Here is a 21,353-nt window from a genome sequence, read left to right on the forward strand (position 1 = left end):
ACTGAGATGATATGAGGAAGAAACCTTTAGAGGAACCAGACACAAAAGGGAACCCATCCTCATCTGCGTGACACCGGATAGTGTGATTATAAATAATTCCCTTCTATAACTGTGTACTATATGATCAAAAAGTGCAGTTGTGGAACCAGGAAATTCATTATAGTTTTCACATGAAGTCCATTTTTTTTAACTTATCCACTATTCACTGATGGAGACTTGAGTGCTAACTGTAGTTCTAAGCCATCTTCATGGTTTTTAAGCGGTAAGATATAAGATGGTATATATATAGTTAGTAATCTTTCTAGTCTGTTATCAATTTTACACTTAAAATCACCCAGTATACCTTTGTACAAACATTTGCAGTGTGAAATTTGTCAGTGGGGCCAAAATGCATTGGTTTTTATTTAAAAACAAACAAATAAACAAACAAAAACCTTAGGCTATATTAATCATGACTGTATAACCCCAGTAAAACCATGGCTCATTTTTGTAAGGGATGCTTGGTTGCCTAAAACATCCATACATCCATTTTCTGTACCACTTATCCTTCAGGGTCATGATGAACCTGGAGCCTGTCCCAGGGGGCATGGGGCACAAGGCGGAGTACACCCTGGACGGGGTGTCAATCCATCACAGGGCACAATCACACACACATTCACACACCCATTCATACACTACGGACACTGTTGGACATGCCAGTCAGCCTACAATACATGTCTTTGGACTGGGGGAGGAAACCAGAGTACCCCCAAAGAACAGGGAGAACATGCAAACTCCACACACACAGGGCAGCGGCAGGAATCGAACCCCCAACCCTGGAGGTGTGAGGCGAACTGCCTAAAACCTATTAAAGAAAACACTTACCTACCTGCGTTGGGTTACCTCGCGTTTATCACATGGGCTCCTTCCAAAACCACAGCCATGGCTTTGTGTAGTTATCCTAGGTAGAGTACTGTTTAATTTCGACCTGTTTATTAGGCTCCAATAAATAGTAGTTTTGGCTTTGGGACGGAGTTTAAATCAGTGAGTCAGTCTCCGCGCCAGCAGAGGGCAGCGGTGTGCTGAAAGCGGAACGTGGTCTAACACCAGCGAGAAAGCGGGCATGAACTTCCGCTGCTTTATGTATACTCTCTATCATTTATTAAAGCGATTGTTAAGGAGAAACTGGTGTTATATTTACGCAATTAATCCATTTGATCCAGTCATTTAATAAACTGGTAATTGTACATGTTGTGTTCGGGTTGAGCGCGTGAACGATGTCTGCCATGTTTGATGGGAATACCTTGTCATCGATGCAGACTTCTCAGTGCCATACTCAGAATAACTACAGGTGGGAACCACTACACTTCGCACATATTTTCTGCATTAGCATGTTTTCTGGGTGAAAAGTTCAAATAGCAAACGAAACAAGCACTTGCACTAGACGATAAATAAAACTATGGTAATAATATTCATGTTACTCACAGCTTTGGCTTCATAAAACGTTATTGGTCCATTTTACTACAGTTTCCTTTTTAATACGTGTTTGTGATATAACGTACTATTTGCATACAGTTTCAAGTAAATAACATTCAAAAATGTCTTCAGTATATCATAACTTGTCCTCTCTACAGTCCCCAGGAACTTGCTTTGGAAATTAAAGCATTCATCAGTGGTGTCGACCAGACACAAGGGCGTAAACTCAGTGTTCGTGATCATGCCCGCTGTGCTGTCCGTCTCCTCCGCACTGTCCCAGCTTGCCGAGGGGCAGTCCTAGAGCACCTGCGGGGTGTTTATGACGAATACGTGGCGTCCTTTTTTCAAGACCTGGAGGCTGAGAGTGACAATGGCAGTAACAGTACCACTACAGGAATGAACACCAGTATGTCCAACCTGGAGGATGTGGTCAAAGAGATCCATGCCGTCCTGCTAGAGTTTATTCAGCTTAACCCGAAAGCCTGGGCTCCACTGGTGTCGTCTTGGGCAGTGGATTTGCTTGGGCAGCTCAGCAGTAAGCATGCAGGGAGAAGAGCAGCTCCTCACTCGTCTAGTCTGAATGAGCTCCTGCAGCTATGGATGTCATGTGCAGCCACTCGCTCCCTCATGGAGTGTTACTCCCAGTGTCTGGCAGCAATGTTGGCCTGGTGTCCTGATGCCTGTGTGGATGCTTTGTTGGACACTTCTGTACAGCACTCGCCTCATTTTGACTGGGTGGTTGCCCACATTGGCTCTGCTTTCCCTGGCACCATCATCAGCAGGGTGCTTGCCTGTGGACTCAAGGATTTTTATGCACATGGATACCCTTCAGGTGAAAAATCCAGTCAGCTGCAAGCAATGGACAAAAGCAGCAGGGTGCCAAAAATAGGCTCTGTGGTGGGCATCCTTGGGCATTTAACCTCTAGGCATTCTGACAGCATTAAGAGAGAGCTCCTCAGGATGTTCCAGGATAGCTTGTGCCCCTCACCCCAAAACGCACCTCCGTCTTCAGTGGCTGCATGGTGGGAGAACTCACCTCATCTCCGCAGGGCCACTGTGCCTTTCTTGCTTCAGTTGGCTGCTCTTTCGCCAACTCTACTTGGTGCCGTGTCAGTCGAACTGGTGGAGTTCCTCCGTCCACCTGTCCTACTCCAGCTGCATGCTCAGTTCCAGGGTTTGCCCAGAGAAGAGCTAGAGAACATGTTAGGCTTAACAGTGCATCTGATCAGTCAAAGCCCTGCAGGTGGGGCACGGGTGCTGCGCTTTCTCGCCGACACCGCTACACCAGCCTCTGTTATCATTTCAGGCCCCACGCCCTCGCCGCATGATGGCGTACGCGAAGCTTGTGACCGTCTACTTCAGATGCTCCTTCTGCATCTCCACAAACTTGTGTACAACAGACCTGATGGTGAAGAACCATATCCACACTCGGCCTCCGCCTGTGCTGTGCCACGCGTGATCCCATTTCTTGAGGAGCTACAGGCCCATGTTGGCGAGCTATGTGCTGAGACTCTCAGACTTGAAAGAAAAAGGCATCTCTGGCTGCATCAGCTTCTATGTCTGCTGTCTGTTTATGGTGGACCTAGTGTGGCTACTGAAGCCTTGTGCCAGCTGCTCACACAAGCCAGGAACCCTGAGGAGCTGGCATTAGCCTCACAACTCCACTCCCCTCTTTCATCCTCCATCCAAGGACTACTTCCAGCAGCTGTGGCACGCTGTGTTGCTCAGATCCACACCCAAAACTTGAACAGTAGAGAGTTAGCACAGCTCTTGAACAACCTGGCTACAGCAGTACAAAGCCAGGAAGAAGATTGCAAAGCAGGCAGCGCTCCATGTGGAAGTTCAACACACTCCTCAATGGCGGCTCAAGTTGGAGCTGCTATTTCCAGTCATCTCCATGATTTCTGTCCACTGCTTCTTCACGGTGACACCATGGTATCTAGAGCCGCTGTTCGCCTTCTGTCCTGCAGCCAGTTACCAAAAGCTTACACACCAGCTCAGCTGTTAATTATATCACGGGCAGCGGTGGCACATTTCTTCATAGCACTGCGACAGAGAGGGGAGGGTCTGAAGGTTGGCGGTCAGGGTGGTGGAGAGGCAGTTGGTTACTCTATGCGCTTGCTCTCCCACCTGGCAGGTTACTCCTCCCTGACACTCAAAATCGTCCTGCAGCAGCTTGTGGAAGGAGCGTTACATAAAGGCAACCGAGATCTGTTTGGAGGCCAGAAAGAAACCCCTGGTGAAGATGGTGCTCTCACACCCACTCAAGTTCCAGACTTGGGTGCTTCACTGCTGGACATCAACTGTAAATTTGGTACAACTGTCAACTTCTCCGGTAGTGTGTGGTCTGTATTCCACGCTGGCGTGATTGGAAAGGGTCTGAAACCTCCTCACATTTCTTCACAAACAGACCCTGATAAAGTTAACCAGAACATGCAGACTTTGCTTGCCGTCACAGTGCAGTGCTGCAGCTCGGGTGGAGGAGGAAGCAGCAGTAATGGGTCAGGATCCGGAAATACCCGCTACCATCCAGCTGGTGAATCAGTTTTGGATGAACCCTCCCCAATCAATGCAGAAGCTGCCAAGGTTATTGCAGTAACTCTGGTGGAGAAAGTTTGCCCAGAAGTAGCAAATGGAGAATTGTCCTGGCCACCTGAGGAACATGCCAAGACTACCGTTGAACGAGACATTCATGTCCGCCGATGTTTTGAGGCCAATCCTGTGTTGTTCCACCTTCTTCGAGTGGTCGCAGCTGGACGTCCAGCTCTCTGCTATTGCTCTGCTGTTTTAAGGGGACTTCTTGCCACACTATTGGCCCACTGGGAGGCTTCAAGAGAGCCTTCAGTAGCAGATTCCCCTTGGCATCTTCAAGCATCTTGCCTCCTAGTGTCCTGTATGGGAGAAGGTCAGCTTTTGCCACCGGTGCTAAGTAACATCCATGAGGTCTTTCCTCATCTAACCCCATTTGAGGTTAGACTTTTGCTGCTGGGTGTGTGGGAGTACATGCGTGGGAACAGCCCTATGCCACAGAAATTTACTTTTATTGCTGAGAAAGGAATGTTTTTCAGAGATTTCTCTCGAGACGGTGATGTGGCGCGTTACGTCGCACCAATCCACAGTGTACTACACAAGAACATTGACCGGCTTGGACACTTATGTTGGAGGTTTCAGATATAGCAAATGTGTTTTAAGGATAATTGATGTTCATGAGCACTGATATTCTATTTGCCATAAAACTTCCTAGTAGTATTAAGCAGTGTTTATCTATGAATTCCTAAAATACTTTATAGTCAACAACAATCTAAGTGGACTGTACAGCTGATATGATTAGTTCACTTTTTTTTTTTTTTGGATCGAGGATCCTTTCAGATTAAACAAAAGTGTGAGTTAACTGAAATGGGAGGAGAAATGCATTCTTTATAATTTTTTTTTTAATGGACCATTAAAAGTACAAGTCTTTTTTCTATCTTGTGATGATTATTATTATTTTTACATTAGTAATTGTTTATATGGCTTTGGTAGTGATAGTTTCAGGTTAGAGCTCCTGTTTGGAAACCGAATAATATGTATATAACACAGGTATGAATGCTTTCAAATGCTTTTTTGAATCTTGTTCTTTTCAAAATAACCTGTTCTTTGTAAAGGGGGAAATAAAAAGATTTTGAAAATCTGTTTTGAGTTGCTACGTTCTTTGAGCATTTTGATATATGTTAATATAGGCTAGAGTTAATAAAATAAGGTCAACGTGACAGAAATTTGTTTACAGTACATTTGAATTTCTTTGCGTAAATCATGATTTGCATGCCAGATTTTTACATAAGGAGTCCACAACCTTATTAAAATGACTCTAAAGCGTTTCATTTTTAATATAAAAATCCCGCCAATTATGCGTGGCCACGTACTGAGAACTAACGTTCAAGGCAGTTTCCATGGAGACAAGTCATTCGCGCTTTGATCGAACGAGTTGAGCGCCAGTGGGCGGGATTAATCCAGTCAAACCAAGATGGCGGCTGCCTTCAGTGAAAGGTAGATTAAATATTTATCATCCTGTATTATTTGCTTTCATTTGTGCTGTCCGTTTGTGTTTTCTGCATACGCACCGACACCACGTCGTGTTCATTCATTCGTGATGTGAAAACGCTGAAAATTCATGCAGGTATTATACATGAGGAAGCCGGATGAATGCGTGGCTTTGGATTTGGATTTGATAGCGTTTGAATTAGCTAGCTAGCGACCGTGCTAAATAATACTTGTGCCTTGGTCTGTCTTTATGGTTATTGCCGAAGCTGTTTTATATTAGGCATATTTGTATACATTTGTTTTTAAACAAGTTGTTCACCCGTCCTGTGCCACTGGCGTCTTTCTTGCATAGCATTATCTGTAATGATTTCTGTTACTAGCTAGCATCGGAAGATGGCCGACTGAATTGATCTAAAATGAATGTGAGGATCTAGTTAAAGCAGTTTTCTTCAGTTCAGTATCCCTGTCCTTTTAACAGCAGACGCACCTGCTTCCAACAGTTGAAGTACCATTTGGACGTTTATGTCTTTGGCTCCTTTTGTTTTTGTGCGTTTGCAGTCATCTCTGACTAATCACTGTTTCAACCGGTTTCAACCGAAAGTACTACTGAGATGTATTTTAGTGTCTTCTTTTCCACATAGGTCTGTATGTATATAATATTTGGCATATGTTTAAAAAGTTCCTTCTCATTCCTTGGGATTACAGAATGGTGCTTAAACTTGAAAACTTGTGAAGTATGCATTTTGATTGAGAAGAGTTGAAATGAAGGATAGCGTTTCATATGTAGCATGTTACCTATTAAGTAGACATACATTTAGCATTATTTCAATTATTTGAGTTTTTTTTTTTAAGGGGGGGGGGATCCAATAGCATTGTACAAATACAGTACTGAGTTTATAGAAAACAAATACTCCATACCTACTTCCTTATTTTACCTAACTGAAGGATGAAATCTTATCTGAATTCCCCTCCAAGGACTGGAAAATAAGAAATATATCATTTGCTTAATTGAGGATAATAAAAATATCAGTCACACCTGGGGTGATTTCTACGATACTCCATACATATCACGTTATATAGGTTTGCTTAGAAACTTCTACCAAAACAGTAGTGTTACGTTTAAAAACCTGTTGGAAAACAGAGTCTACAAAAATGTCCACAAAAATAAATTAATCCTGAAAAGAATCTTGACTAATTATGTAAAGCTTCAATAACAAATTGAACATCAAATCCATACCATTGCTTCCAGTTAGTCTACAATTATTCATATTTTTAAAATGTTATGAAAAATATTGTAATATCTACTAAACTATGTTCTGAGGTCATTTATCACAATATAGAGATATTACTCAAACCGCCCAGCCCTAGTTACAGCAGCTGTGAAAGTCCTTAAACAAACAGAACATGATTAACGAATACAACTCTTTTTTTTTTTTTGTGGTTCTTTATTTTTTTTGCAACAGCATTTATGTCTCCCTTGACCACAGATTTGTGCTTGAAAAGCCGTTTTTCATTTAGTTGAATCTGTATGTATGAATGATGGTATGTTTTCCTTCTCTTTCTCCTTGTTCAGAATGGGGCTGCTGTTCGGGATCTGCATCTCGTTGCTTTTAGGCAGCGCCTGTGCTGTGGACCGGGGAAATTTCAAAACCTGCGATCAGAGTGCCTTCTGCAAGTAAGTGATGGCTGCTGGTGATATTAACTGGTTTTCAAATCTAAATTCCATGTACTTTATGCACTGGGGTAAAGTTGACTGTCTGTGTATTTTATGTCGAAACACCACATCCATACACGCTGTGTATTTCAAAACATCATTTGAAGCTTCATGTTGTCTGTCCCCAGGCGTCAGAGGGCCATGAAGCCCGGTCAGTCTCCATACCGAGCTTTACTGGACACTCTGGAGCTCAGTGACTCCAGACTCACTCTACAACTCATCAACGACAACAACAAGGTAAATATTGAAATAAATTCTATCAACCTTTCTATCAAAGATTTTCTGATGTAAATTCAACCAGTATGGTGTTTTCCCAGCAGTTAAAAAATGTTTGTTTTTTTTTAAACTGTGCCTCTGTAACTGTCCCTGATGGCAGGTGCACTTGCTGTTGGAGCTCTATAGGCTGCAGGGGAACATCACTCGTGTAAAAATAAATGAGCTGAAACCCCTGAAGCCTCGATTCGAGGTGCCTGATGTGCTGGTAGGGGAGCCACCCACTGAGCCGTGAGTGTCATTGAACATTGCAGATAACTCTGAAATGCATTATACTTAATTTGTTTGCAGCCTGATGCCTTATGTATGTGTGCTTCTGTCCGGTTTAGTCTCTCAGTGCTGTCTAAGGATGATAACGGTGTGGTTTTGTCTCTGGGGTCGGAGAGCCAGAGGCTGATAGTTAGTGCTCGCCCCTTCAGGCTGGATATCATGGAGGGGCCTGAAGTGCTGCTGTCGCTTAACTCCCGCGGTCTGCTCGCTTTTGAGCACCTGAGGCTGCGGAAAGACACGTGAGTCTCCCATCTGGCCTCGCTTCTATTCTTGCATCTCCTCAGAGGTTTGGTTGAACCACTCGTGTCTGGTCCTTTTCTCTAAGGTCTTTAGATCTGAGTGATCAGATCAGGTTACATTTGTTAATTGTGTTCTCTTAGCAGTGTGGGGGGGAAGAGGAGGAGAACATGGTGTAAACAGTTTGATTTGATGTATTTAACATCTGTCTTATAATTATACAAGTTAATTTAAAAAATAAAGCAGACATTTGTCTGTTGCATAAGAAGTCACCCTTGGGGTCAATACTTGGCAGAACTACCTTCAGCTTCAAAGTCTTCTGAGACATGTCTCTATCATAGAAGGGAAGAAAGTATATTTTCTTGTATCCAACAGTCCTTATTGTTCCTAATGATTTTTTCCCCACTTTTTTATTTGGACAAATTTGTTTTAGACATTAATGCTGAGCTTAAAATAATCGGAGCACTTATATTTTCTTGCCTCTGTTCTTGACCTTTAAAAGAACGTTAGGTGGCTATACATGCAAAGAGGAATGCGTGCTGTGAGCTTCCTGTGACTGCATATAAAGAAAGCTGTCTGTGCACTGAGCATTGTTCAGTGTTCCTCAGAATGGAAACTGCGTCTACAAAACGACTGTGGAGTGTAGTACAGTGCTGAGTAAAGAAACATATACATAGACTGCTTGCTGTTTGGAAACTTATCTACAGAACTGAATTATTCTGTTAATATAATATTTAGTCTGAATTATTCATTCTCAACTTTACCCTTGTGACTTTATCCTTCTCTCTGTGTGCATGTGTGTGCGTGCGTGCATGTGTGTGTGTGGGCGTGCATGCATCACAGTCAGGCAGACCCAGAGAGTGCAGAAGTGAAAGAGAATGTTGATGGAGCTGAGGAGCAGGACACTGAAGAAAAGGTGCTGTGTGTGAGGAGAGAGAGAAATTACCTGTTTAGTTTTGTGTTCTGTCACAATACACTTTATCATCATTATCATCATTGCTCATTGTTTTTATAACCCTGTTTTACTCACTGGACATGAAAAGCTTTTTTTTTTTTTTTTTTTTTTTTTTTTTTTTTTTAACACCAGTGAAATACTTAATTAAAATTTTTTAATTAGTTTGCTGAAAAGCTTTGAAACTGTAGTGGCCCTTGTAGGTGCTTTGATAGCAGGACCTCAGCAAAAGTATTGTGATGTATTTTTACATATGGCCCACCCTAACCAGAGCCATTTCTTTGTGTCTTTGTGCCACAGGCAGAAGACGGGGGGAAAGATAAAGAAGAAAAAGATGATGGTTTGTGGGAGGAGACGTTTAAGTCTCACACGGACAGTAAACCCAATGGTGTGTGAGCTCAGTATGATGTAGTCGTGTTTTTAAAAAAACAAAAACCACACACAATACAGGAAATAAGAGATCCATTTTTTTATATGCAGTACTTTAATAATCAGGCTTTTCACTTTTCCGAGCAGTGTACTGCACATGGACTGAGGTTAGATTTAATTAGAATTGTCTGAGATGTAATTAGAAGAGAGTTCACTTTTCTGAACATGGCCAGATATCTTAATTGTGCAGAACACCTTTGTTTGCAAGCACTACAGTTTGGATAGTAACCTCTCCCTTCCTCAGGGCCAACGTCGATTAGTTTAGACTTCTCCTTGCCTGGAGTAGAACATGTATATGGCATACCAGAGCATGCGGACAACCTTAAACTCAAAACCACAGAGTGAGTACACATAAAGAGCTGCTGGATTGCTGTATAGTTTCATTTTATACAGTACTGTGAAAAAGTATTTCCTGATTTCTACTGTTTGTGTACATCTCGTATTAATAATTGTACAACTCCAAATGAAATACGACATAAAAACAAAGGCAAGCTGAGTAAACATACAATGCAGTTTTTATTTATTATTTTATTTTATTGAAGCAAAAAAGTTATCCTGCACCGATCACCGATGTGAAAGACTAATTGCCTCCTTAAACTTAAAATCTGGTTGTGCTGCCTTTAGCAACAATCACTGCAAGCAGTTCTGATAACTGGAGATCAATCTAGGTCTTGGATTTACTCCTATGCTTTGGATCATTGTTTTGCTGCGTAATCCAGCTGTGCTTGTGTTTCAGCTTACGGACTGAAGACCGGACACTCTCCTTTAGGATTTTATGGTAGAAAGCAGAATTAATGTTCCCTCAAGTATTACAATTTGCCCAGGCCCTGAAGCAGCAAAGCATCCCCACAGCATCACACTTCCAGCACCATGCTTGACCATAAGTATGATTTTCTATTTGTGGAATTCTGTGTTTGGTTTACACCAGATGTAACGGGACACCTGTCTTCCAAACCATTCCACTTTTGACTCATCAGTCCACAGAACATTCTCCCAAAAGGTTTGAGGATCATCAGGGTGTGTTTTGGCAAAATTCAGACGAGCCTTAATGTTCTTCTGGTTTAGCAGTGGTTTTCACCTCACTACTCTTCCATAGATGCCATTTTTGCCCAGTGTCTTTCTGATAGTGGAGTTATGAACAGTGCCCTTTATTGATGCAAGAACTGTAGGTTCTTTGTTGTCCTTGGCTCTTTTGTGACTTGCTGGATGAGTAGTTGCTGTGCTCCTGGAGGAATTTTGGAAAGTCGGCTACTTTTGGAAAGCTTCCTTACTGTGCCAAGTTTTTCCATTTGGAGATAATGGCTCTCACTGTGGTTCTTTGGAGTCCCAGAGCCTTTGAATAGCTATGTAACCCTTCCCAGACTGATTGAAATAAATCACCTTCCTCATCATTTCTGAAATTTCTTTCAACTTTGTCAGTGTGTTACTGGATAAGACCTTTTAACCAGCTTCATGCTGTTGAAAAAGTTCTATTTAAATGTTGATTTGATTGAACAGGGTTTGCAGTAATCAGGCCTGGTTGTGTCAGGTCCAGCTGAACCCCATTGCGATTGCAGTTTCATAGATTTGAGAACTACGGGGGCAAATACATTTTTACACAGGCCCAGTTGGTATTGGAAACCCCCCCCCCCCCCCTTTCCCTTTCTCCCCTCCAATAAATAACATTATCATTTAAAAACTCTGTTTGCCCTTGGTTGCCTTTGTTTTATCTCCTGAAATAATTTGGTATGAAAGATACACAAAAGCAGAAGAAATCAATACAAAATACGTTTACAGCACTGTACTTTGTATTTATTATTTTGATAGTCAGATGGTTTGCCATTAAAGTTTTCAACAGTGAATGTTGTGAATATTAACTGTTTTTTCCCCCTCTGCATACTTATGATTTTGCTTTGTTTCATTGCTGCAGTGGGGGAGACCCGTACAGGTTGTACAATCTGGATGTGTTCCAGTATGAGCTCTATAACCCCATGGCCTTATATGGATCAGTGCCAGTCATGCTGGCCCATAATGCTCAGAGGACCATGGGTATCTTCTGGTTAAATGCTGCTGAGACCTGGGTGGACATCAGCTCCAACACTGCTGGCAAAGTAGGGAGTGTTATTTTGTATTTTTGAGTTATAGAGCATAAACATAATGCTAGTCTGTGCACTGTGACTCATCAGAACATTGCAAAGTTTGTGATATCAAATACATAATGTAAGAAATAAAGCATGACATGGGGAAAATGATCAGTGAGTGGTGTGATTCTATTGCCACCTCAAATTTGTTTATTTCCCATTTATTTTAGTTAATAATTTGAGATAGTTAACATACTTTTATAGTTTTTCACTGAGCATTTGTCAATTGGATGTGAGTGCAGCGTCTGATTGAAGGTCAAACATGCAGAAGATGATGTTATGAGATCCAGGATATTGGATTCTGAGAGTTTATTTCTGAATGCAGCCTCAGTGATCTCGTTTCACTTCTCATTTTATGCACAGTATGAAAGGAGGCAGACACAGACTTGTCCTGTGATGTAGTCTTAATATTGTGCAATACATTGTAGAGCAATCAATTGACCGATTAATCTGCACGATAACCAATTGCTCACTGATAGTTTTCCCCGGTTGCATTGTGTAAGCGGCTCAGAAGGGTCTGCTGTCATTATACAGTATGAGAGCAGCCTCTAGAGGCTAAATAAAAACAATCACTGACAATTTTTGGATGTCTCTATTTTTATTTGTTATTTGTAGTGTTACTTTTTGGTTCAGTTTGAATGTATATATTTTATTTATTTCTTAATTTAATATTTATTATTAATCAACATGTATTAATCTTTATTTCATTTTAAAAAAAGTACAGTACATTTTCATCGTACAGTCAGTACTGTTTATTTTTGTAATAAAGTTCAGCAGTGTTTTAATTCAATTGTATCAATTTAAAAACTATCCGTTGATTAATTGGTTATCTGCAGGTACTGCCCCACTTAGCGGATTTTACTGATAACTATTGGCCGACCTCTAATAAAAAGTTTGCATTTGTTATGTGGTTTATATTTTTCCTCTTGAGGTAAATACTGAGTTTTGCTAATTCACTCTCTAACAAACTGTTGCTGTTTCTCCTGCTCTTTGTTGCAGACTGTGTTTGGGAAGATGCTGGACTTTGTTCAGGGCTCCAGTGAGACTCCTCAGACTGACGTTCGCTGGATCTCTGAGAGTGGCATCATCGACGTATTTATCATGCTTGGGCCAAAACCATCTGATGTGTTCACACAATATGCCTCACTTACAGGTACACATGCTGTCCATTCTGTAAAGCTTTTAGGCCCTCTGCTCTGTACCTTGATGCCAAGTCACTACATTAATCTTAATAACTATAATTAAATGCATCTTGGGGCTCTTTCAACCCAACTGCAGAATGTAAACCAAAACATGCCATGTATTTTGGGATATTTTTTCCCCCCACATAGTACCATGTTTAAGGGCCATAGAAATGGATTATTCAGAATCTGTACTTAGAGTGCGCAAACATTCATATTTTAAATCTTTGCATGTCAACAGCCACTGGTTACTTAACGTTTTAACTTTAGTTTTCCTGCCTTTCTTTCATTTCTATACACACATACACCAGGCACCCAGGCCTTCCCTCCTCTGTCTGCGCTGGCCTACCATCAGTGTCGCTGGAACTACAATGACCAGGATGATGTGAAGGCAGTGGACCAAGGCTTTGACGAACATGACATCCCATATGACTACATCTGGCTGGACATCGAGCACACAGATGGCAAGCGCTACTTCACCTGGGACCCTCACAAGTTCCCACAGCCCAAAGAGATGCTGCAGAACATCATGGACAAGAGACGCATGGTCAGTCTGAGCATAGCACATGTTGCCTACTTAGTAAAGTTTAACAAGTAAAAAATTTACTTTACAAAAAGCTCTTGCCATGATTAAAAAAAACACACAGTACAAGTAAATAAGAGATCCTTTTTTTTTTTTTTTTTTTTTTTTTTTTTTTAAATGCAGTACTATAATAATCATGATTAATTACCATGCGCAAGACTTAATTCATTATGTTGAGAATATATGTTTACATATCAAAGAATGATGCATATGGTTTGAGTGATTTTTAATTTCAGTCTTAGTCTTCAGTTTTAAATGGCTCTTAGGTACACTTACACCCACATTTGTATGTTGCTGATATTTATCAAGATATAAACCTGATATTCAAGTATTCAAGACTTATGAAATTGAGGTCTAACTGTGCAGAACAACAGAAGTTGCATCAGAATAAAGTATGGCATAAATGGGCTGAGCAGGCATGTCTTCCAAAAAGGTAAACTGTAGAATTGTAGAAATGTGAAGAATCTGAATCCCCTGAAATACTGTCCTTGCCAGATGGTGGCCATCGTAGACCCTCATATTAAAGTGGACAGTGGCTACAAGATCCACAACGAGCTAACTGCCAAAAACTTCTACGTCAAAAACAAAGATGGCAGAGACTACGAGGGGTGGTGCTGGCCAGGTCAGAGTGATGTCTGCAGACAATAATATGTACACACATATGTCTTTATTAATGAATATTGTGAATGATCTGATTCACATTATTGTGTAACTCAAAGTTGCTCTTCCTTTCTTTCTCACATACAGGAAACTCTGGTTATCCAGACTTCACTAGACCAGAGATGAGAGCCTGGTGGGCCAGTATGTTTGCATTTGATCAGTATGAGGTAAGACTATTTTTTTGCAGTACATCACATTTAAACTGGCATAGGCTTATCAAACATAGTCCTCTATACTAGTCCCAAGCCCTGTCATTTTCTTCTACCCATTACTTTCTGTTTTCTGCAGCCCACCATCTGTACAAGCTTTTAGCACGTTAGAAGGCATATTACTGTTTGTTCCAGACGTAGCCAAAAACATACCTGAGCCAACACCCGGTCAAAGTAAGACTAATTAAATGAATGAAAGATTAATTAAAAAGAGAAAAAATAAAAGTTTGGATTAGTCTATGACTAAAGACAGTTCAGAAGTATGGCATTTCATTTAAATACACTACCTAAATAAGATGGGTATATAAAAATAAATACCCCTTAAACAACTGCAGCCATAACAAAACAAACTTGCCTGAAGTTAGCCAGCCTACTAAACATTTGCTTACTTGTTTTGACTAAACAAATGTGTATAAGGTCCATGACTAACCTTTTAATGCTGCTTTTCCTACATTACCTGAGCAGTAAATTCCTCCAGTAGACAAAATAAATTGCCTAACAAAAAATTAAACCGCTCAAGCTGTTATGCAGCAGCATTTCTTTTCTGTTTTGCTGACATGTGTTGTTTAAAGTAATGTATACCTAAGTGCTATTTCTGATCAGTCAGAAGGGTTTAATTCTCTAACAGCAGCTTTGACGGTAGTTCCGACTGCAATTCAAACCACAGGTTTATATTAATGTGTTCGTTCTGATCCGTTATTGTTTCTATAGTAACAACTTGCACAGGGACTTGTATGGCAGACGCTCCACACACATTGATTTTGATTGTGGATATGGTGACAGCACTTTCCAACAGATGAAGCTGTTTTTCGACACAGCAAGTGGGTTGCTGTACCTTAGTAACTGGACACACTGGATTTTATTATTTTTTAAATTATTTTTATTAATAAAAGGGAGAGCTGGTGAGGGAACGAGTGTTTTATACCTGCTATAATGTAAGTGAAGGAACTACTTTTTCAGATGTTCCACAAGATTAAGTGTAACTAAACAGATTAAAAAATACAGTGAAATTTTTTTGTGTGTGTAATATATATATATATATATATATATATATATATATATATATATATATATATATATATATATATATATATATATATATATACACATTTTATATATATATGTATGTATGTATGTATATGTGTGTGCGTGTGTGTGTATATACAGTATCTCACAAAAGTGAGTACACCCCTCACATTTCTGTATTTGTCTTGTATAACAGTGTAAATTTGCTGTCCCCTCAAAATAACTCAACACACAGCCATTAATGTCTAAACCGCTGGCAACAAAAGTGAGTACACAAATTTACACTGTTACACAAGCTGTACACTCACTACTTTACATTGTAGCAAAGTGTCATTTCTTCAGTCACATGAAAAGATATAATCAAATATTTACAATAATGTGAGGGGTTTACTCACTTTTATGAGATACTGTATGTATATGTCATGGATTGTTTATTTCCATTTAACAAGCTTCCCCCTTTTGTTTTATTCCTTACTATTAGGTTTATGTTTAGATGTTAATGCCAACTTCTACCTTTTAATCTCACAAAAATAAGGTAGTGCATCTTGTGATGGCTGCAACCTCCGATTTTCAGAATGGTGACCTATGTAGCAACAGTAATCGGTGTCCAGGTCTTGTGATTGTCCCATTCTGGTATTAGGCATCAACCAGAGGATGGATTCCACTTTTGATTTTCTTTTTAATTTATGTTTTCTTTGTAAAGTTTTACATAGTTGTCTTTGACATTTTCACTAGAGGTCTAGTCCAGATTTTATATATACAGGGTGGTCCAAAATTCTCCATATATATAGGGGACTATGTATTCCAGCACCACAGTCGGTTGTGCCTTCGTCAGTGGATGTATGTGGATGTCCACTTCTCGGTTGGTCCGCAACGCTTCCAGTCTGTTTGAATTTGTTAAGTTTGACAAAAGTGTGTGATGTGTTAGCCAGGTTTCCTGTTAAAGTACATTGCAACTTTGCGACAGCTTCCTGATCCAGTCATGAGAAATTCAATACGTTCTTTTGTCAAAGGCGTTCTTAAAGTCTATCTGGAAAAAATATATATAAACTAAGTATGACATTTTGGAAGATATTTTGCAAAAAAGTATTAATTTTCCCTATGTATGGAGTCTTTTGGGATACGCTTTATAGAGCTGTATAGCTGTAATGTAGCAAACATAACTTAACAAAAACCAACCCAACATTAATAATAAATTAAAATTCACCCTTGTCTAGAGAAAACCGGCAAAAGTTATAGTTAATAGTTGTCTTCTTTGCTCAAACTTTAGGGTTCGATGAAGAACTTGTACACTTGGAACGATATGAATGAGCCGTCCGTGTTCAATGGCCCAGAGGTCACCATGTACAAAGACGCAGTACATGGCAACTGGGAACACAGAGACCTCCACAACCTCTACGGCCTCTACGTGGTGAGCTAGAGTTCATCTCAGTTTATTTGCTAATGTAGTGGGTATTTGTTTTATTTTTATTTTTTTTGGTGTCTTGTTCTTTTAGAATAAATATCCATAATTCTCTAAACAAGGATTCTGCCATCACATATTTGGCACAAATCCTCAACTCATTGTTTCTGTCCTGGGTAGCAAAGGGCCACAGTTGAAGGTCTGATCCAGAGGTCTGGGGGAACAGAGCGGCCATTTGTTCTCACTAGAGCCTTCTTTGCTGGCTCACAGAGATATGGTTAGTACTGAGAACACCCTCCTTGACATACTGGGAGAAAAGTTTTTTGTAACAGTGAAGTGACACATGGTGCATGTTTTCATTTATGTACATGCACAGGCGCTGTGTGGACTGGAGATAATGCAGCTGAGTGGGACCACCTGAAGATCTCTATCCCAATGTGTCTGAGCCTGGGACTGGTGGGCATCTCTTTCTGTGGAGGTCAGTTTATAGCCATTTCATAATACCTGTAAAAAAAGCTAGAAAAGTTAATATCTAGGTTATCACAGACTGCTTTCAATACAAATATAGTTTCAATCATATATTTTATTCATAATTTTGTACATGAAGAAACCAGTGCCATGGTTTTTGAGTATTTTGAAGTTCTGTGTTGATACTTTGTTCAAAAATAAAAGTGCAGAGTAAAATATGCCGTGTGTCACCATTTAATACTTTTATTTCTGTTTCTGTCATATAGGGGTACTTCATACTTTTCTTTTTAATGTATTGAGCTTTCTTTTCATGTCAGTAATAAAAGTGTGAAGATGTTTTTTTTGGTAAAAGTTAGCATACTTGTATTATATGTTTATCTACTTTTATTACGTTTTTGTTTTGAAACAGTTATATAAAATAAGCTCAACCACTCAGCTAATTGCTTATGAATTGCACACAATGACGCTTAAATATCAGTTCAACCAATACATGTTTTATCATTTTATGCTGTTATCATGGTGCCATCCTATCCACCAACATGCGCTACGTTTTGTTTTTTGTGATAAAATTTTCACTCTCGGTCTGCTAAGATTTCTAGTTAGCAGTGTTGGTGCTTCTGTAATAGTATCATAAATTGATACAGTATTAAAAGCACAATTTTTCTAAGCCGTTTGTTCAAGTTTCTCATCTACTCGTATACATAAATATTAGACTGTGTGTTTTACTATTTGCATAAAAACCTCAGTTTACCTATTCCAAAACATGGATACAGTTAAAGGATACTAAACCTCTCAACCTCCAGCCAGCGGACGTTACAAAAATAAACCCAAGGCAGCACCTCAGGAACCCAATCCTACAGGAAAACGGCAACAGTGTTTAAAATAATATGTTGAATTTCTGACTCTGTAATAGTTAAGCTGTTCATATAATAAATGTCCCAGTTACATTTTCTCATTTCACTTCTTCCATAGCTGATGTTGGTGGCTTCTTTAAGACCCCCAGTACTGAGCTGCTGGTGCGTTGGTACCAGACTGGCGCCTACCAGCCCTTCTTCCGTGCACACGCCCACCTGGACACCCCCAGACGTGAGCCTTGGCTGTTTGGCCCCGAGAATGCTGCTCTCATCCGGGAAGTTGTCCGCCAGCGCTATGCCCTCCTGCCTTACTGGTACGAGCAGTTCTATCATACATACAGGACCGGCCAGCCTGTCATGAGGTCAGTGGAAAATTCTTACCACACTCACTCATCCTTTTATATGAAAATAAACATTGGGTGGTAAGAACAGGCCTTTTGCTCTGTTCTTACAGTTTGCCATTTATTTTATTCCTTCCTCTTCTGTGTTAGGCCTCTGTGGGTTGAGTATCCTAAAGATACAGCTACTTTCACCATTGATAATGAATTTCTGATTGGTGAGTGACTCAAAGCATATAAGTTACATAAGTGTGTGTGTGTGTGTGTGTGTGTATGTATGTATGTATGTATGTATGTATGTATATATATATATATATGTATATGTATGTGTGTATGTGTGTATGTGTGTGTATATATATAAGAACAAATTCTTCACTGCAGGGTATTTTTGAACAGTTCACTACATTGTAGCATAACGAATGTATTTCTCTAATTCAGGTCGAGATTTGCTGGTCCACCCTGTCACTGAGGAGGGTGCACGAGGAGTCACAGCCTACCTGCCTGGATCCGGGGAGGTCTGCTGATTTTTAAGTGCTAAATCCTTTAAGATAACAGACTGCCAGTGATTAGTGTTAGTTATCCTTTGACCAGGCCTGGTCTGAAAATATGTCACACTTTTTAAATTTAGATTCCTCTCCTTCTTACAGTACTTATATTACCTGATTTTTGTTCCCTTTTAGGTTTGGTATGATGTCCACACATTCCAGAAACACAGTGGTGCTCAATCCCTCTACATTCCAGTCACCATGAGCTCTGTATGCATATCTTCATATTCAAAAAGAATAAATAGTTTTATTGTTAATGAATGTTTGATTCCATGCCATCTGTGTTTTTGCTTGGCGCAGATCCCGGTCTTCCAGCGTGGCGGCTCCATCATTCCTAGAAAGGTCCGAGTTCGTAGGTCATCTGCGTGCATGGAGGATGACCCCTACACCTTGTATGTGGCCCTTGGTCCACAGGTAGCGTACCTTTTTTTTTATTGTTGTACAGTCTTTATATAGTCCTTCTCCTTCAACATAAATTATCAGATTTTAGTTTTACAGACATTTTCTTCTAACTAAATACAGAATAAATCCTGCCTTTCTTTTCTCAGAGAGTTGCTGAAGGGAAGCTCTACATAGACGACGGCCACACCTTTGATTTCCAAGCAAAGAAAGAATTTGTTCACCGGAGCCTAACGTTTTCCAACAATGCCCTGACATCTGAGTATGCCATACACAATTCTTGTTTTGTTCTTACTGATATTTTCTTTGCCTAAATAGTGCTGTTGACATGCTGTTCACAACTGATGTTGATGGGGGTTCACTCAGGAATATTTTGTCTTTTCAGGAACTTGTGTCTGGATTGCAAGTTCAATACTAAGTCTTGGATTGAAAAGATTTTCATATTGGGAGCCAGTAAGCCTAACAAGGTTACTCTTCAAATGGATGGTATGTCTTTTTTGATGTGCTTAGTTCATTTACCTTTATCTTATGCCTAGATTAGAGTATTAAATAAGAATATTTTATATGTTGAAAGTTCTACACATATAAAATAATAATAAAAAACTTGTATTCATTGAGTTTGCTTTTTTCCTCTGATAATGAAAATTTATGCAATTATTCTTTTTAAACTATTGAATCAAAGAACCCTACTCATATGCACACATGGGTGCATGTAATGTTTAAATTAACAGCTCTAGTAGTAGAGTACAAGTTTCACTGATTTTTCTCCTCATTCTTTCCAACAGGCCGAAACATTGATATAGAGTTTGAGTTTGATGCCTCCATGTCAATGTTAACCCTGCGCAAACCAGGCATGAGCGCTGCAGCAGACTGGACCATCCTGCTACAGTAATGCACTCGAGAAGAACAAGAGCCTGGAGCAATGAGTGTGGGATCCAAGCACTTAATCCAAGCGACCAAGCGAAATTGACCAAGAAATAAAAGACTACTCCGAAAAATACAAAAAAAATTTTTTTTTACAATCATTAACTCATACACTGTGTTCTCACATGCATACAATCAGGTAAAAGGGTGAATTGTGATTCAGTAGGAGGGTGTTTCAGATTAGTTTGGGGGCTAAATAGGAGTGAAATGGTAGATATTTCAGGTTTTAAGTTTTGTAAGCCTGATGTCCAAAAATTAAGTAACTTTTTTCAAACTGTTTTTCTGTAGTAAATGATATAGTCAGCCTGTTCTCATATGCCTGTAATTTAAAAGGAATGGAGAGCATGTTTCATGCACTTGACTTATTCCAATTCATTTCAATTCAATTTAAAATAGGACATGTGTTTTTGTTTTGTTTTTTTGTTTGTTTGGTTTTTTTTGGGCAATTTTCATTGATTTTATAGTAGCTTGATGTTTAAAGAGTGTGTAGTACATGCTAGACCTCCAAACCTGGAATACGTTTAGGGGAATTAAACCACTGACTTAGTGGAAGTGTTTCCAGTTTCTTTAATATTTTTGTTATTGACTTTTCTGGATTTCTTTTTTTTTAAACAGAGCACTTGAATAAGCACCTGAATACTTCTGAGGGTGATTAGACATTTTGAGCAAAAGAAATATTGATCCTAGGTTGACAATTAATGCAACACTGTTGGCTATGTAATGATAATGTGAAGGATACCATTACTGAGGAGATGCTGACAGCATCTTTCAAATTAGTTACATCATGTGCAATCTCAGCTGACTTTTCTTTTTCCTTGTACATTCCTGCCATGTTTGCTGATAAGAATATATCAAAAATGTTCCTTGGTTGCTCTAGTGAGGACCACACAGCTCTTTTTTCCCTTCACAAGTATGTAGTGTCATGAAACCTTACAGAAGATCTAAAAAGAAAAAAAAAATGTGGTATGTTTGTCTTGGTAATTTTTACAGGCTGTAACCATTTAATCAGGCAAGTCAGTAATAAAAACATAATGTTCCCAAAGATGTGGGCGTGGTGTTATTTTTGGAATATGCGTTCACAGTGACATGAGGATCTAATACAATGTATACTAAGTTAAGCACAATTAATCATTAATGGCATGTAAGCTTCCATGACAGTTTATATTAATTATGTCACATTAAGGCCAATGGTAACTGGTTAAGTTTCTGCACTAGTGATGGAGCTTGATTGATTAAAAACATATTGGATTCTTAAACACTCCTTTTTTCTTTGAAATGTGAATATGCCAGATGG

At 39.7% G+C, this 21,353-nt stretch overlaps 2 protein-coding genes across 3 annotated transcripts; both read left to right on the plus strand.

Annotated features, from left to right (window-relative positions):
• Positions 1 to 868: 868 nt before the first annotated feature.
• On the plus strand, positions 869 to 5,125 carry ints5 (integrator complex subunit 5). The gene is made up of 2 exons (XM_017474570.3): positions 869 to 1,330; positions 1,614 to 5,125. The coding sequence occupies exons 1-2, from the start codon at positions 1,257 to 1,259 to the stop codon at positions 4,630 to 4,632; spliced, it is 3,093 nt and encodes a 1,030-aa protein (XP_017330059.1). The 5' UTR covers positions 869 to 1,256; the 3' UTR covers positions 4,633 to 5,125.
• A 253-nt stretch (positions 5,126 to 5,378) lies between these two features.
• ganabb (glucosidase II alpha subunit b) lies at positions 5,379 to 21,101 on the plus strand. 2 transcript variants are annotated; one of them, XM_017474801.3, is made up of 24 exons: positions 5,379 to 5,481; positions 7,049 to 7,150; positions 7,318 to 7,426; positions 7,566 to 7,693; positions 7,792 to 7,971; positions 8,813 to 8,885; positions 9,222 to 9,309; positions 9,595 to 9,691; positions 11,260 to 11,440; positions 12,470 to 12,623; positions 12,963 to 13,198; positions 13,730 to 13,856; positions 13,982 to 14,061; positions 16,400 to 16,540; positions 16,712 to 16,808; positions 16,908 to 17,009; positions 17,972 to 18,215; positions 18,345 to 18,409; positions 18,630 to 18,706; positions 18,872 to 18,946; positions 19,037 to 19,150; positions 19,285 to 19,397; positions 19,521 to 19,621; positions 19,921 to 21,101. In XM_017474801.3, the coding sequence occupies exons 1-24, from the start codon at positions 5,459 to 5,461 to the stop codon at positions 20,025 to 20,027; spliced, it is 2,814 nt and encodes a 937-aa protein (XP_017330290.1). In that variant the 5' UTR covers positions 5,379 to 5,458; the 3' UTR covers positions 20,028 to 21,101. The 2 variants fall into 2 exon arrangements, with proteins under 2 accessions (XP_017330290.1, XP_017330291.1); XM_017474802.2 differs by having other exon boundaries at positions 5,481 to 5,611.
• The last annotated feature ends 252 nt before the right edge of the window (positions 21,102 to 21,353 follow it).

The sequence above is a fragment of the Ictalurus punctatus genome, chromosome 8 (assembly GCF_001660625.3).
Source record: "Ictalurus punctatus breed USDA103 chromosome 8, Coco_2.0, whole genome shotgun sequence".
In the NCBI taxonomy this organism is placed as follows: Eukaryota; Metazoa; Chordata; class Actinopteri; order Siluriformes; family Ictaluridae; genus Ictalurus; species Ictalurus punctatus.

Bases quoted from the DNA above. Each gene is read 5' to 3' on its own strand.
- ganabb (XM_017474801.3), top strand. From the start codon at position 5,459: ATGGCGGCTGCCTTCAGTGAAAG. The intron at 5,482-7,048 runs GTAGATTAAATA...CTCCTTGTTCAG, and splicing joins GCGGCTGCCTTCAGTGAAAG to AATGGGGCTGCTGTTCGGGA. The intron at 19,151-19,284 runs GTAGCGTACCTT...TTCTTTTCTCAG, and splicing joins ATGTGGCCCTTGGTCCACAG to AGAGTTGCTGAAGGGAAGCT.
- ints5 (XM_017474570.3), top strand. From the start codon at position 1,257: ATGTCTGCCATGTTTGATGGGAATACCTTGTCATCGATGCAGACTTCT. The intron at 1,331-1,613 runs GTGGGAACCACT...TCCTCTCTACAG, and splicing joins CATACTCAGAATAACTACAG to TCCCCAGGAACTTGCTTTGG.